This window comes from Scophthalmus maximus, chromosome 18 (genome assembly GCF_022379125.1).
Source record: "Scophthalmus maximus strain ysfricsl-2021 chromosome 18, ASM2237912v1, whole genome shotgun sequence".
NCBI classification, from domain to species: Eukaryota; Metazoa; Chordata; class Actinopteri; order Pleuronectiformes; family Scophthalmidae; genus Scophthalmus; species Scophthalmus maximus.
The window spans coordinates 3,669,711-3,687,136 of NC_061532.1; the positions used below are offsets into that span (position 1 = coordinate 3,669,711).

At 42.4% G+C, this 17,426-nt stretch overlaps 1 protein-coding gene across 2 annotated transcripts in view; it reads right to left on the minus strand.

The window, feature by feature from the left end:
- The window catches only part of ube2j1 (ubiquitin-conjugating enzyme E2, J1), a 34,442-nt gene extending 17,313 nt beyond the window's left edge, over positions 1-17,129 (minus strand). For both annotated transcript variants that reach the window (XM_035616733.2, XM_035616732.2), the window contains exons 1-4: positions 16,754-17,129; positions 3,929-4,002; positions 2,450-2,581; positions 1,859-1,943 (exon numbers count right to left, since the gene is read on the minus strand). In XM_035616733.2, coding sequence (XP_035472626.2) covers positions 1,859-1,943; positions 2,450-2,581; positions 3,929-4,002; positions 16,754-16,784 — 322 coding nt within the window. In that variant the 5' untranslated portion in view covers positions 16,785-17,129. The remainder of the gene's footprint in view (positions 1-1,858; positions 1,944-2,449; positions 2,582-3,928; positions 4,003-16,753) is intronic.
- Between the last annotated feature and the right edge of the window lie 297 nt (positions 17,130-17,426).

Here is a 17,426-nt window from a genome sequence, read left to right on the forward strand (position 1 = left end):
GCTCACTGCTAAAATGTACATTTAAGATGCCGGCACTCTTACAGTATTACGTACAAACAGTGCAGGAAAAACAGCTGGAGGGGGAAAATGTACAAACACATTGGTGAATAATTATATATTTATATGTGTCTCTGAATAAATAGGAATATGTAAAGTGGGAAATAACAAATCTCCTCCAACGTGACATCAGAGGGAGCGTTTGAATTACTTAGCCACACTTGATTGAATGCGTTGGCGCAGCATGCACAGTCAAGCAGCAAGCAGCAGCCAACAGTAGTGAGTGTAACCAGGGAATCACTACAGCCGGCCGGCCTGTGAGGTCCACCACTCAGCCAGGCCTCCTGCAGTCGACCAAAACACCGTGAGACACAACTTGTATACAGCCAGAACACAGGAGGGGAAGTCAAATCTCTGAGACAGGTACCGTGTTGGCTGAAAGAGGTTTAAAACATCCATTGTCTTCCAATTAATTGCGTTATTGATTTAAACCTTTTCTTTTGGTTATAAGGGGGAGGCAGTAGTGTAGAAAATGAGCTTTGAGGCTGATGCCCTGTCTCCCGCTGAGTTCCCGCGGAATGAAGTCCCATGCTGGGGAAGTAACATGAAAGCAGAACTCAGCAAAAGGATGACTGGCCAGTAAAAAAAAAAAAACTTATTAAAAGTTCTTGGAAGAATCATTTTTTTATTTTTTTACTTTGGAGGCCAAAAGAAAGAATGCTCACTATTGTCCCAATAGGCAGCATCACCATCAAATATTTAATAAATATTCATTACTTGCAGTGACCAAAACCAAGGCCTCATGGAAATCCATGTAATTTTTCAACAGGATTTGAATATGTGGTGGGTACATGTTGTACAATATACTGTAGATGGACTGTAATGCTGGATGAAAAAAAACCTGTCAACCATCAACTCTTAATGATGCGATGCCTGTCAATTTATCAAATACATTTTTTTTTACCTCAGCTAACTAACCAGTTTGAACGGGTTTTATTTATAATATCCCCTTTTTTTATGAATATACATTGTAAGTTACTGTTCTGTTTAAATTTGCTCTTTTATTGCTCCTCTATGTTTGCCTGTTGTCTTGTTAAATTTCCACGGGCACCACTGCCTTCAGTACAACAGCGGACTTGTGTCTTACTCACCACTCGGCTGCTGATCTGGTCTTTTGAACTGGAAAATTCTGTGCATGCATAAATTATTTTGAGTCACTTTCATTTGGTCGAGTTTTTTTTTGGAACGCCAATATTCTGCATCAACGAAACGCAACACTTCCAGTCTGGAAATCCACATAGAAGGCTACTAGTATCACAAAGGACACAGTTTCCCTCTGTTCCATTAAATTAAATATTTGCAGGACACATCCAGTTTCCCTGATGGTAGTGAATAATTCAAAGAAGAAGAAGAAAAAAGAGTAAGGCGATGCATCGTGAGCAGAGTGGTGAGTATTAAATGAAATGAATGCTGTTGGTCACATCAAAAATGCTGTATTTACCATATGAGCGATTTAAGAACAAATAATAACATCCCTCATTAATGTTTTTAACTCACTATTTGTTTAGGCTGGCCACATCCTGGCTATTAATTGAGACTTGTCATCATCTGAATACTGAGTTGTGGTAATGTGACTTATGATAAGAATGTACAGCAAAGTCACCGTTAAGATTCTAGCACATCCACACAGGACATCAACCATCATTTTCCTACGTCTGCTAGAAACTTTGGTGAATCATCAGAATTCCAGCTCTACAAATAATGATACCCATTTTTTACAGAAGAACTTTTTAAGAGGAACTCAACCAAGAAGAAGAAGAGGAAGACGAGGAGCTTAGGGCTTGCCATTGAGGATACTTACTGCTCCACGAGGGCTGCCAGGTCTCTGGATGATGGCCAGAGATGCTCAGACAAATCTTCTTCCCAACTTCGAATCTCCCATTCGGCTAGGAGGAGAGGCAATAAAGAGGAGGTGGAGGTGAGTATGTGGATGGGGGGAGAAATGAAAAGAAACAAACAAAAGAGCAACTGAAATGGAGGCTTGAAAGAGTAGGAGAGTGGAGGAATGCGGTCTGCTCTTCTGCAAAGTGAGAGTTTGCAAACTATATCTGAAAGATCACAGGAGGAAGTGAATGACGATAGTGTCAATCAACACGATTCAAGAGTGCAATGACTTTTATCGGGCCGTAATTAGTGCAAGTTGTCATACAGCTGTCTGAGCAGCATAAGACGATGTCGTGTTCCTCACAAAAAGCAGCTCAAATCCCTCTGACAGTCTGGTGACAGCCCGGGCTTTATGCTGACAACTGTCACCAGCGTGTGATGCAGCGAGAAACAGCTGAAGGTTAAATGACGTGCCATCAATTTTCCACTCTTTGATCATCTGATGCGATGCCTTCCTGTTCCACTCGGGCAGGAGAGTAATTGGATTGCGGACGAGCTGGGTGCTTACTGTGAGGAGGATGATGCTGGGGGGCTTCATGGGGTACTCTGGGGGGAGCACGATTCGGCCGTGGTACACGCCCCCGTCGAAATCGGAATCCGGGGGCCCGCGCACTGAGAAGTGCCATTCAAAGAGGTTGTCCTGCGGAGAGGAGAGGAGGGAAATGTCACATCGAGCTACATGGCACAGACATGAGAACCCTTTGACTTCTCGTGTCTGCCTGAAGTGACAACACTGACACCGACATAACTATATATATACACATATATATGTAAATAAATAAAATATAAAGAGATATGTGTGTATGCACCTACACACACACAGAAACATTCAATTCATCCTTTTCATACACTAGGAGCAATTGGGGGTTTAGCTTCTTCTTTCTACTCACTTTGATATAAATATTACGACGTAAATATTAATATAAGGTTTAAGGTTAGGATACTAAGCTGGGACATAACTGGACTGTTCTTGTTCGTTTTTGCCTGATGTGATAATTACGTTTATCGACTTACCGTACGACACATGAATATGACCTCAATAATTTCATTAACCTCAATGACAGCCTTTGTGTCTACATGCGTGTTTGTTGACATAAGAATGAACGTCAACAACAGTCCGGCAAAGTGTCGCCGCTTCTGTCCTCTCCTCTGTTCTCGTCATATGATTAACAAATCACTGATTTGGTCTATAAAATGTCAGAAAATATGGATTTCTTAGTATTTTTCTAAAGCACCATTTCTTCGCTTTGCTTGTTTTGTCTGAGGCCTAATACAAGTCTAAACTGTGGATAACAGTTCTCTCAGCAACACAAATCGTGTAGCACCAACATACTGCAAGCTCACAGAATCAAAAAATGGTCTCAAAATGCCGATAATATTGTTTATTGCAATAATTTCTTGGACACTACAATGTGCAACAAAAAGTAGTCATGGTGACAGGCCTAAATGTAACTAACTTGGGAGACCGTTTATGACCAATGTGATAGTCTGACTGCTTGTATTTCCCCGACCCACCTGACTTTTATTTTGTGATGTCACCATGTTCTCACATCTCATTAGTTTGGTAAGTACAGTCTTATCATCTCCACCGAGGAGGTTATGTTTTCATTGCTGTCTGTCCAACGGCAGGATGACTCAACAACTACTGGACAGATTTCCATGCAATTTTGTGGAGGGGTGGGGCCTGACCCAAGGAAGAACCTATTACATTTTGGAGCGGATCCAGATAAAAAGGCGGATTGGGGATTCATGTTTCACTTTCTTTAATGTGCTGAGATAAGGCGTTAGCCTTGGCGGAGGTATGCGCTCTCTGCGTGCCCCTTTGTTACAACTGATAGATATGATGCACATTACTAAAGATAGAAGTTGTTTGAAAAGGGAATATTTTAGATGCTGTGGGTTGTCATGGTGATCCTCAGCTGCTGAAGTAATACAGTACGAATAGCGTCAGGTGTTGCAGCACTGCCGTGCTCGGTGGCGAACTTACTTCCAGTGGCTGTGCGTGGTAGTGCTCTGTGGGATCCCTCAGCTCGGCTGCCTCTTTCATGAGCCTCTTCACCGCTGGTTATTCAAAAGAAACAAGAGTACAACACACAAAAATGAGGTTAGTATCGGCAGAGTAAATTATGATAATTACTCCTTAGATCACTGGCCTTATTATTTTTTTTTCCATGGAAGCATCACTGGCAGAACAGACTCAACAGAAGAGCCAATTTTATAGCAAGAAAACTGTGCTCTGAGCGATTTCACCTGAGACCAGACACTACACTACTGTTGCATTATTAAACACAAAAGGTCGGATCTGTGGAGGACAAACAAACAATTATGTGTCCTTCCTCAAAATATGCTCATTTGTATTGCTCGCAGCCCTCCTTTTTTTTGTTACTCTGACCACATGCAGTTCGCCTGCTATTCCCCACTGTGGCGTCTTCTTTTTGATTCTCGGCTGCTGTGTGCTCCGGCTCCTTGTTTTTCTTTCTTGTTTCTCACCATCTTGATTGTGACTTGGATTAGAAATTGATCAAAATGTTGATTGTTCATGTGCTACACGTTAACAAGCATGATCGCCGATTTCATGAAACTGCTAGTGAGTCGGTTGCTAGATTCGGTTTCCTCTCCATTAATTCAGCAGCAAAATTAAGATATTTAATAAAAGCTCGTACAAACATTAAAATAAAAAGTTTTTGGCGCCACCAAAAACAGGCAGCACCACAGTGAGTCAGGATTCTGTGCCATGCTTCCATCTTGTATATGAATAATTTTGTGACATCTTTAGAAATGATGCATACTGGCCAGTGCTTTGCCATAATTATTTGCAGCCCTGCCAGTGACACTATGGCAGCGCAATGACTAACTCTCTATATCCTCAGAATCTGCAGCAGTCCACCACCATATCTTGTGTGTGAGACTCTACAGTTCCACCCAGTCGTGTGAAACTATTTCCAAAATGCAGCAGTTTCACAGGCCAAGATTCCTGATATTCCCCCACGCAGAGAGCAGCGAATGTGCTGTGCTTCTGGGTGATGGGACGCTAACACAGATGGACAGATGAGCGGAGCACGCAGCGAGACATGTGCTCCATGTACTGGCGGGTGCACACAGTCCGCTAAAAGAAACACACTCGATCACGCTGGCTGGAACAACAATGCTTCCTCAAATGTGCAATCCAAAAGCCACCTTCGGAACAACTATTTTAATTAAACGCTTTCGCACTTCGTCTCCCACAAAGCCTTTGGGGAGCAGACTGGTGTTCTGCGTGATTAAATAATTTGTTTGATTAGGCAAAAGGCTGAGAGGAAAAGAGGTGCACATTTAGGCACCGTGGATATCTCAGCTCTTAATAACATCTGATAATATCATAATTGTTCAGTTGTTGGGATATTTCATCATATATCAGTAAGAAGCGGATTCTGAGAATACCACCGTCTCTCCCCCATGTTTACCTGTTTTCTTTATAACTTCAGTCTGAAGAATATTTCCGCAGCATTAAATCCTACATAGTCATATCGTCCTCACCACTTGGCTGCTTGCAATTAATCTTGTTAAAAGCTGACTAATTAGTTCCAGTCCATTCACCTTGGCTATTTTTTGTCAGCCGTTAAGATGCTGTCACAATACAAGGTTTCCAGCAGCTCCCTTTCCTGTTGTGCTTTTAATGTGACATGGCATGATGTCATCCACAAATGCTCTTCCTCATGGTAAAGTGATGAAACTCTCATAGCCAGTTGACATGTCCATATAGAGTAAAAAATAAGACAGCAGTGTTTCCTTTTTCTTGTGCTAATGATTGTTTCTTAGAACCTGAAATGCGGTTATGGATGCGTGTTCCTTCCTCCAGCAGACTATTAATGAGAAGTATCTGCTGGAAGCATTGAGCCTTATTAGCAGCAGCTTATAAGAGCAAAAAATTAATATATATTTAAAAACAGCAAAGAAGAAACGACTGTCATTATCTATACAAGATCACTCGATGATTGATCAATATACTATACAAACAAGTTTATATAAACTATATAAACTATACCCCCACTTTTAAGGGGATATCCAAGCATCCCATAGGACTATACATAACCTGATTCTTGTATAAATCGAAAATAATTAATGATTATATGGTAGGAATTATGTCATCATGACATCACTCTGAAGTCACAAAATGATGTCATATGATGTAGTAATAAATAAACATTTGCAACCAATGAAATATACTATCTAAAATGAACCATCGTCATATGGTATAAGTTACATCATAACAATATTGTATTATTACAATATAAAAAAATTACCCTTGCCTGATTGTGGAACATACAGCATGAGCACAGGTCATGCATAGTCCTAATGGTGTAGGTACGTCCACCTCCCTCAATGACTGTTTATGTGCCATTTCTTCTTCTTTTTCAAAGAAAGTACATTTTAGAAATGACAGGATTATTGTTGGTCTCAGTACATTTAGCAAACAGCCTACACAGACACACACACACATCACTCACTGTGGTCAAATTGAAAGATTGCTTAAAGTTGCTCATATGGGATTATAGGGCGAGTAGCAGATGACAGCAGCAGTAATGATGCTCCTCCGGGCTACAAACACAGCTGAACTTCTAACCCCTGGCTCAAGGCGGGAGGAAGAGTAAACACGTTTTCGGTTGTGTTTACGAGGTCAGTCACCACCCATGGGGGCATTTGAGTGGGTTGGTGTGCAGACACAACGTGCTCTCAGAGCGAGGGGGGCCAGAGGAACATCTGCTGGTATTAACCCTGGTGTCATGACCTCGCCCGCAACACGCACAGACCTTCTGCGTTAATCTGAATACAGACGGCCGAATCACTCAAGGAAGGAAAGTAACACAAGTGATGATGATGATGATTGCGGGGGAGGGGGTTACTCAGTGCCCTGGCAGCAAAGGACATGAGTACTGTTCTTGATGTAACACTGACTAAAAGGCTGCGGCCGCTCCAGTCAGAGTACAGGGGCCAACAAAACAACAGTGCTGATCTCAGACTCTTACGTTGACAGCGCTCGTCACACGTTTGAAAGTGGCAGTTGAGCTACTGGAGAGCAAGGTCAATTTGCTTGCTTTCGCTCACTCACGGGATGCTCCTCAGAGCTACCAGTGCACAGCCAGAGGGATCGGAATGGGGCTGGAAATTGGAAAGCAATTGTGACTAGGAAAGCAGAACTAAAAAGGTGTTCACAAGGGGCAAAATTGATTTTGGGATCCAATCGAGCGTGGATTGCAAGGGTGTTGAACAAGAAACGGAGACTGTGGAATGAGGAGAAGAAGACGAGGGGGCAGCGGTAGTGTGAGGGTAAATAACATGGCGGACGGCCAGGCAAGCTGAGAGGACGTGCAGGCTGCGGAGGTGGGGGCGAAGCAGTGGGGCAGAGGGACGGCCCAACACCACACGGCTTTCAGAGCACGTGCCCTGCTTATTACGCCGGAGGATAGACAATCTCCAGTGTAAATGTGGACCTCAAACACGGGGAAGAGGCTGCAGGCATTTTCGTGGCTTGCCCTGCCTCCTCCTGTTTTAACAAGCGTGTCTTCAAATTATTAAGACACAAGGGCAGATGATAAACGGATCCCATGTAAATAAATCCAAACCTCCAATGCACCGGCGTTCTCAAGCTTCTTGACCCACAGCTGATCAAGATAGACCTCATGTTTCAGCACTTCTGCATTGCAAAACTATTTCCTAAATTCAGACACAGAACTGATGCCTATTACACTTAATGAGAACTCCTACCTGAGGGATGTTACTGCTGGGGTGTGATTGGCATATGCTTTTTAATGTTGTGGGTTAGATTCCTCTGCCTCGTGTCAGCTCTGCTTTCACTGCGCATATGCACGCATACATAATACCTCCTTCATCAATCCATCCAGATTTTTTAAAAAAAGAAACAGACATGCATTAAGCCAACAAATTTGGTAACAGACAGGACGCTTGACTGTGCAGTGAATCGTCAGCCCGACAATCTGCAAACAGCTGAACATGTGTCTGCGCCGGTGCTCAAACTGTGTGAGCTCCATCCATCCGTCAAGACTCTCAATGTGACATTACAAATTCAGAAATGATGAGGCTGCTGCAGGGCAGCCTACCTGTTCACAACCTGTAGCTGCAAGCTGAAAATGAGACTGGCAGCAGAGGAAATGAAATTTTCATTAAATGTAGCTGACACTACTGCACAGCCAACTTTACAGGCCTTTTTTTCTTTTTTTCTTTTTTACTTGCTCAGTTACATTGTGAAACTGATGCAAACCAACTCCTTTCGTCTTGTTGAACGACAAGAAACACAGTCCTTTTTCTTTCTAAAGAGGGACATTCTATGATAAATATATTGCACCAGACATGGCACATTGCAATTTTCCATCTGATGCCCCTTGGCGTATTTACAATGTAAACGCAACGATATTTGTTTTTGCATAACACATAAATACATCTGGAGGACAGCGCAGTGTACAGTATACATTCAGAGAGGCTTAATAATGGTTTAAAAGGGCAGTAAGCGATACACGTTTTGTAAAAACGTGTTGGTTTTACACTCAGCCCAGGCTCCGTAAATCTAAAACCAAAAAATTGGTGCATAGCGCACCACACAACACATTTTGTAAACTCTCATAACAGAGGTCGCAGGTTTGCGGTCAAGCAAGAGCAGTAAAATCACAATAACAACAAAGAGAGTGACAAGCTTTCTCCGAAATTGCTTCCTAACCCTTTAATGGTCACAGGACTGGCAGTCTTTCAACCTTTTAGTTTCAACCAGTTTAGCAACCACTTAGTTTTGTATTAATAGCACACCACTCTTGTTGCTGTAATTGATAAAAAAGTATAAGCAAATTGTGTCGAGCAATGTTTTATATCACCGTCTCCCCTCATTCATGATCTGGTTTGTCTTATTCCACCACAAGCTGTTGAAACATATCGTTTATGGAGTGTCTTATAAGTCAGACGCAAGGAAAGATGTTCAAAGCTCAGCAAGTTGAATTTTTTGATAGTATTGCAATAGCTGTATGAGTTTGGTCTTCAAGTCTATGGCTGAGTACAGACACCAGCTTGCAGAGTATATTTTGGAAACTCCACATACTAAAAAAACAAAAAGTACTTCCAAAATGTCTCATGCAGAAAAAAAAGGAGATAAGAGCAGTGGAGGTTCTCTGAAAACAGCCAGGAGCCTGGACATCACCAGCCATGCTGTGTGCAGAAAAATCTCACAAGACCATAAAGGAGATGGGCACCTTTGATGTTGGCCACAAACAACCAAGTATTGCCCCTTAGAATTCCCATCAAAACCCAACAGCACAAACGGCTGGTGGCCTGGGGATCAAGAATCACAACTCAAAAAAGTGTCCTCAAAATGTTCCCGAGGCCAGAGGATTGTTATTCAAGAGAGGGGAGTGAGAGTGCGGTGCGTGGAAAAGAAATAATTACCGAGGAGAGGGGGACGAGCTGCGGAGGGGAATAAAATGACAGCAATTAGAATGAAGAGATGGTGAAGGAGGAACGGCTGCGGGACATGTGTGGCATCGCTGAGAGGTTGTGGGGGCAAGTAAAAGCTGCGGAGGTCTAATTCCTCCGTGTGTCTCTCTCTTACTCTTTGTGGGTGTATTCCTTTTATCATAGGGTTCCTATACTCCCGTTTAATAAATATATATATATATATATATATATATATATATATATATTTTATAAAAAAGTCTCTGCTCAATGTTCTATGCCGATGAAACAGTAGGTGGTATCCTGGAGGCCTACTAGGCCATATAACTCTGTAGAGTTTTCTTCAGAACAACAACTATGTTGGTTAAGTGAAGGGCTTTGGTTGCACTAGTACAGTTAATATGTAATTATGTGTGTGGTGGGAATCCGGGACATATCAGAAGCGTTTTGCATATTCTATTCATTCTTTCGAAATAAAACATTTGTCTCCCTACTTGGGGTTGAACGATTTTAGAAGAAATGAGAAAAAAATTATTTGACTGAAACATTGATATGATGCTATCAAAAGTTTAACAGGTTGTTAAACTGTGAGATTTCGTCTTCTAAGGACCGACAGACAAAGCAAAAATCATAATTCCCTCATCCCTGGCTGTCCCTGGCAAAGCAGTATACACTTTTGTGACGCATTCATTCTTCCTGCAGTGGACTCAACCAGGCCGGTGTTTTCTTATTTGCTTCGAGTCTGCTGCAGTTGTCAAAAGTGGAAGTGTACGAAACTAGACATCAACATTTAACCCCAGCTGACCGAGGTAACTAAGGATGAGGAGAATCAATGAGCTCAAAGCCCAGTATGACAGATCTTCACAGTTCCTCTCCCATTCCCTCGCAGCACAACAGCGAACATACAAGTGTTCATTGGGAATACAGTGGATTTTAGGACAACATTAAAAGCCCTTTACAGGTGAGGGAATACTTAAGGAATGCTTGGATGCGTTCCCATGATGTCTGTAACAAAAAAGGCGTGAACTGAGAAAAAACATTAGATAAATCCCCCTTTCAGGGGGCTGTGGCACAGGAGCTAGAGAGGGTTGTCAACTAACCAGATGGATGATGGTTCGATCCCTGGGTCTTTCAGTCTGTGTGCGAAGTGTCCTTGGGTAAACCGGTGTATGAAATGTATGAATGATAAGTGATGGAAAAAGAGCTGTGTAAAGAAGTGCTGTATAAGAAGTGTGTAAATAGGAGAATGGGACTTGTAACTGTAAAGTATAACGGAGTTTTAGGGCCACAGTGAGGAAAAAATAAATAAAAGTGAGACTTAAAAAATAAAGTTGTAAATTTACGTGAAAAAGTCTTAATATTATGAGAATAAAGTCAGGATTTCATGAGAATAGAGTCGTGATTTTACTAGAAAAGTTTTAATTTTATTTAAAATTATATTACGGATATAAACAGCAACCCAGGAAACAGGCATGAGCCCTGGCAACAGCTTTCTCTGGTGTTGCGCCACACTGACAACAGGTACGTTTATGTCATGTTACCAATGTTAAACGCTTTTAGCCCGTTGGCCCCAGACTGAAGTACAGCTTCACAAAGTTTCTACACGTTCCTCATTTTAACGCATGGGACCGCTCTTCTGACATTTCTCCATTAAAATAACAGACCAAAAAAACAAATTTACGACTTTAATTTCATAATATTACGACTTCATTCTCATAATATTATGACTTCATTCTTTATATTTCTAAGTCTCCAATTTTTTTTCTCTTAATGTGGCCCTAATTAAGGATGGCCCAATCCAATATTCCATATCAGTATCGCTGCAATATCGGCCAAAATGACTGGATCAGATATCGGAAGAAATAAGAAGTAAAATCAGATCTGATTACAGGAAGCAAACCAAATAAATGCCTATTTACATATCTGCTAAGCCTTGAACGACAGTCCGGCATCATATTTTTATGCAAATTTATTATTATTTAATTAACAGTTTACAGTTCAATTTTTTTTTTGCTTGTTTGAATGGTGCAGACCAAAAAAAAATTCGGCCACAAGTTCTGTGAGAAATAAAACAGCAGTATTCCATAACTCAGTCATGTTGCTGGCTATGTATGTCTTCCTTTAGGGGGAGTTGATTATTTGTCTTTCAGTTGAGAATGAGGTTTCAGCTGGCTTGGTTAAGCAAAGTGAATCCTGAACAATGCATCATTAATATTTTATTTTACGAGTGGGGTAAAGATTGTATCAGATTAGTAACGAGTCGGTAACGGGACCGACACGAAAAAGTGGTATCGTCCCATCTCTAGCCCTCATACACCGTTGTATGTAAAGCGATTTGGGTGGTTGATAAGACTACCATTCACAAAACTGATTGATTTAATCTGGCAAAAGGCATTAGCCCGTATTTATAGGTATCTAATGGTTCCGACCTCTGCTGGGGAGGAGGGTTGATTTACTGGACCTCTTGCGATTAGAACCCTGGTCCAAGGAATGGCCTAAATGTCCTGACAGCATAAGCACAAGTCAGAGACACTGGGCCTCATTACCATAGCAGCAGCAGCAAGCAGCAGCAGTAAATGAGGCATTAAGCTGCACATTATGTCTGGGAGGAGTAGGACTGAGTGTGCAGAAAAGACAGACACCAGAGTGATGCTATAAACAGGAAAATACCATTTGTGAGATCCTCCCTACCACAATGATCAATCTTCACATACTACATGCACATGCAGTTTGTAAAATCACACCATTTTATTCAAACTTCCTAAGACAAAATTGAGTCATATTTTTCTTTGTCTAAAAAAGTTTTAGTAAATCAAAGAAAAATATAAATATATATATATATATATATATATATATATATACTGGTGGCATGGGTGAGAAAGACACATAGGGACACTTCTAGGTGATGGCTGGATGAAGAGGCTAAAAGCTATTCAGGTTAAACCGTCCACTCTATCTTTTTTGCCCAGCGGTCAGTCGTGATTTTCCACTTTAGGAATCCATCAGTGGCCCGCAGTGGAATCAGGAGTACTCCGAGGTGTGATGGGCTATCAGGGCTGGACAGGCACTTCAGAATGAGAGATGAGCTCCTTGGGAGGGCCAGCTTTGAACCTCGTCCATCAGTTTCTTCTGGGATGGGCGCTGGCAGCCGCGGCTTTGATGGCAGGGCCAGCTCTGCATCGGGCGGGGACTCTGAGCCCTTCGGGTCAGGGGCATGATTTCCTCGTGTCTACTCCAAATCACAGCGGGGAAAACGTTTGATCTCCATTGTCAAGTTCTGCCGGTCCACCTTGCCATCCGCTGCCATGACTCCTGTTTACTAACTCACCTGATCGGATGATGTTTGGTGAATAACAAATACAATCTTAATTTTGTTGCATTTGGCCAAATTGGTCATGATAACAAGTAGGGCTAAAATGACAATGGATTTTTTTTAAAGGCAGGTATCAATATTGTTATTTGGGAGTTAAAAAATCATGACGCATTATCCATTTTTTTAAACATAATCCCATGATAGAAATTGGGCTGAAGTGGCTTATTTAATAATACTGTACATACTGAAGGATTGCAGGAGGATAATAAGACCTCAGATCAGATGAGACAACCCGCTGAATTTAATTCTATTTAACTATTAAATTGAGGGAGCAAAAGTAGTATCGGCTCCAAATATCGGCTCAAGAAAATCGGCAGTCCGTATCGGTCATCGGCTAAGGCTGATTAAAAAAAAAATCTGTATCGGCATCGGCCCTAAGAAATCTGTATCGGTCGACCCCTAGTTTTCAGAGCAGTAAATATGTCAAATGAATATTGCTCCGCCACTCTCCACTACCCAGACCCTCACTTTGCACTTCACTACATAAAGAGACAGCACTTCCTACAGTACAATGACAGACTCATGTAGATTCTGCATTGTAGATCTGTCAAGTGTAGAACGTACTGTAATTCCTTTTGGATGCTGAGCAGGGAGAGGAGAGGAGAGCGGCGGCGGCATTCACCACTCCCTGCCAGTGCCCGGATGAACTGTGACAGCCGCATCATTTCCCATGCCCATTTTTGGTCCGTCCTTCCGGTAACAGTGAGCAGAGTTGACAAGGAAAAGCCCTTTTGCCACACGTGTGCCTTTGGCCTCTGGTGGCTTTGCAGAGGTCCAGTCAGTAGCTCAAGGCGATGGGGTGATAATCCTTGTATTCCACATCATCTTATATAACACACATTTTGAGTGTTTGCCACCGGGACTGATTCACAGTTGGTCCAGAGGGGGAGAGGGGAGATACTATTGCATAACAACAAACTCTGAAGATCTAAAAAAGCATAAAGCCTGCGGGGAGGGGGGTAAGAGGATCTTCCAAAGTCTGGGCGTTTTTTTTATTGCTCTTTCAGCTGCTGCTGCTGCTTCCACCACATTCAGCTAAAAAGGTAAAGCCAGGAGGACAAGAAAGGAACTAATCCCACTCTTTGAGTCAGCTCCCGAATTTTGAGAAAGCGGAAGGGTATGATAAGGTACAGTAAAGGGGGGACGGAATGACGTCAATATAACACACCAGACAGCACAAAAAGATTTTTTTAAACATCACTGAGCACTGAGAATGTGACCACCAGGAACATGCACAAAAAAAATTTAAAGTCCAGCCGGGAGTCAAAATGGACACAGCTGGCAAACTCAATAGTGTCTATCAAGGTTATGGCATCAGTGTCCATTTGGAAAATTACAGCTGGAACAGTTAATTGATTAATCGATTAGTAATCGACTGCTATATTAATTGCCAACCATTAATTAATTAAAGGTAGTTTTTATGAAGAAAAAAACGTCAGAAACCTATGATTTCAGCTTTATCAATGTATTTTTTGTTATTTTTGCTCCTCTATGACATTAATAGAACAATATTTTGTGGACAAAACAAAACATCATCTTGGGGTTTTGGGAAACAAGCTCAACATCTTTTGGCATTTTATGGCCCAAACAACTATTTGATTAATCAACAGATTAATCGATAATGAAAATAATCGTTAGTTGCAGCCCTATAGAAAATATTAATTTTCCTACCACAGCCTGTTACATTTGCAGTATATAACCTCATGTTACTAGCTTCAAGCTACAACAGCCCTTCCTCAGTATAGTCTTACTTCTAATGTGAGGATATTAATTTGTTTAACAGCTATTGTTTCTTATTATGCTCTTTGGTTTCTTTTCTGTGCTACAAATCACTCTCCAGACTCACCAGCAGCTTAATTACTGCCACAGCAGCTGATTTGGCTCCTTTCATTTCTTTCATTCTCACAGTTAATCTTGACCTCATCAGGATTTTACTCTGTAATCATTTGTGACTTCTGTGATTGCGATTCCTGCGAGGAGTTGTCACAGCAGGGCTGAAGCCTTTCAACAGAACATAACCTACACTTATGTTTTTGTTCTGTATTCTGTAGGTTCACTAATACACTAACAGTTCAACTGAAACAAAATCACTAGATGCCAAGTTCCATTTTTGCTCTCCCTAACTCACAGTTATCGCACTCATCGCTGTGACTTAGAGGTCAGAGGTCATCGCCAAGGCATTAGGAGACATGCGTTTTCATCTATTAGGCTTCAAAGTGCACGTTTTGAGGTTAGCGAGGACTTCAACTCAGGCATTCAACAGGAACTGCAATTAAGTTGGCTCTAGAATACAGTCATTCTGAAACTGAATATGAAACCTGAAAAACTGACAAACCAGTTCTAACCCGATAGCCTTTAAGAAATAATGTATGCCTGGGTAGTAAGCACCTGCTTGTGTGTGTGTGTGTGTGTGTGTGTGTGTGTGTGTGTGTGTGTGTGTGTGTGTGTGTGTGTGTGTGTGTGTGTGCGTGTGTGTGTCCTTGGAGCGAGAGTTGTACACCAACAGGACAAACATTAAGCTTACATGATATGGCCTAACCTCAGTGCTCCATTTATTTTACTGGTTTTTTTTATGCCTGCTGACCATCTAAATTTTGAGCTTCAGTTTATTAAAAAGGAGAATATACAAAATCAAAGGTTGAATTTATTAATGTTCTACATTCAATTGTTTGAAAAATGTTCTTTCTATTAATTGTTTAAATTATATTCTGTCGCGTTGTGTACTTACATCATCACAAACTTTTGTTTGATTTGGTCGCCTGTCAAATTGTCAGTGGCATCACATTCCCTTCATGCATTGCATCAGTGTTGTGGTTGCCAACCAAGTCTCAAGCCACTTTTTTTCCCCCGCTACAATTTTCAGATCTTTGAAGTTTTTTTTAAACAATTAATATGAAAAGGATTCGGAATTCTAGTCATCAGACCTCTCGATCTTAAGTTACCAGGGGCGAGCCGTGCAAAAACATTAGCAGCAACTCCCATGATCCCACGCAACTTCCCAACGTCCCCAAACCCCATCTTTTGTCAGTGCTTTGTGATTGAGAGACCCCTAGCAGCAGAAAATGCCAAGTGTGCTCAGCTGGAAAATTAACTTGTATGGCGTCGTGCCATGTTTGTCTTTAAGTTCTGGGTTAAGTGCAAGGCCACATATTCTCCGATGGCCAAGACGGCCCGTTTGTTCAAAAGCCTGAACAAAACCAAACAAAACAAAAATCAAGAGAATAGTCCCGTGCTAATTAACATGAAAAAAAATCTTTTGCAGATTTATCCACTTGTACATGCCACAGTGTTGTCAAATGAATGTATGAAAACTTGAACCGTGACACACACATTGTTTGGGCGCTTTAAGAGTAGATGCTCCTGTAACTGCGGCACACCGAGTGTGTTTACACGCACATTGGGAGCCTTGGTTCGGAGTCTTACCCTGGCTTTCGATCCTATTCAGGACTGACACTGTGTCAACATGTTCACCAGTCGTCTCGCCACTGTGGCCGTGAACAGGAAGGGGTTTACATTTGAAGCCTTTGAATGTTCGTCTTCGAACTAAGCCTTGATTGCCATAAAGTATCCGCGGAACACGTGGAGCTTTAGATCTACCTGTGACTAGGCAGAAGAAGAAGAAAAACAACGGAGAACCAGGAAACCAGTGTCCGTGACTGAAGCCCCGCGCTGCCGACGTGTCCTACTCAAAAAGGGGTGCGTTGCACACGTCAACACCACGTAAACCCAGGAAGAGGAGCGCCGCGGCGTCGTGGTAGTTATTATGGAAGCCGAATGTACATGTGTCGTTTTAGTTCTGAACACTGCAGGGCGTATATCCATGTATATTTCACAAGTGGAAGAAGCTAGCGAGCACACGAGCTGGTATCAGTGGACTATCTGCATCCTGGCTGACGCCGATCACAATCGTGGTATAGTCATTAAGAGATGACAGCGGTTCATTTGTGTCAGAGGTGTTAGCAGGCTCGCTGCTAGCGGCGGCACAACAGGAAGACAACAGCTTACCGGGACTCTTCAGGTTGTATTTGTTCTCCATATCGACTGGACGCGCAGTCGGTTGATTGCTGTGGACTGCCGCTGAGCTTCTTCTGCTCACTCGTGAGTTGGCTAGCTTCCAGCCAGCTACGCGACGCTAGCTCAACTTAGCGGCCCCGGCTAGCTCTCTCCTTCAGTCGTCAGCCGCGAGCGGGACAGGTGAACCCGCGGGTCGTCCACTCTCTCCGGCGGCCCTACCCGGTGCAGTAGCTGAGACAGAGGCGATCTGAGGGGCAGTCGTCACAGGAGCGCCGGGGAGTTGTTTCTCCACTTTCTCCGTTGTTAGGGATTCGAAACTGTTTGTCAGACGTTGTCCACGTGACGTCATTTGTAGGAACATAAACAGGAAGTGAGTGGCTAGCTAGGCGTTGCTCCACCCTGACCCCGCCCCGCGCCCTGCCTCCGATTGGCTTATTTTGCTATTCTGCCCTACTTTTGGCCAATCACAAGTCTTCATTCGCAAATGTAAGCCAATCAGAGGCAGGGCTGGGGCGGATGTTCACCCACCTCGGGATGGTTAAGGTCGGGGGCGATAAAGCAGTGGCAAGATGAGCTTTCTTCCCTTTTCGGCAGATATACACATATACAAGACTATTTTTATGTTGCAACTGCACTTAATAAAAAAAAATTGAGATTCCACTGA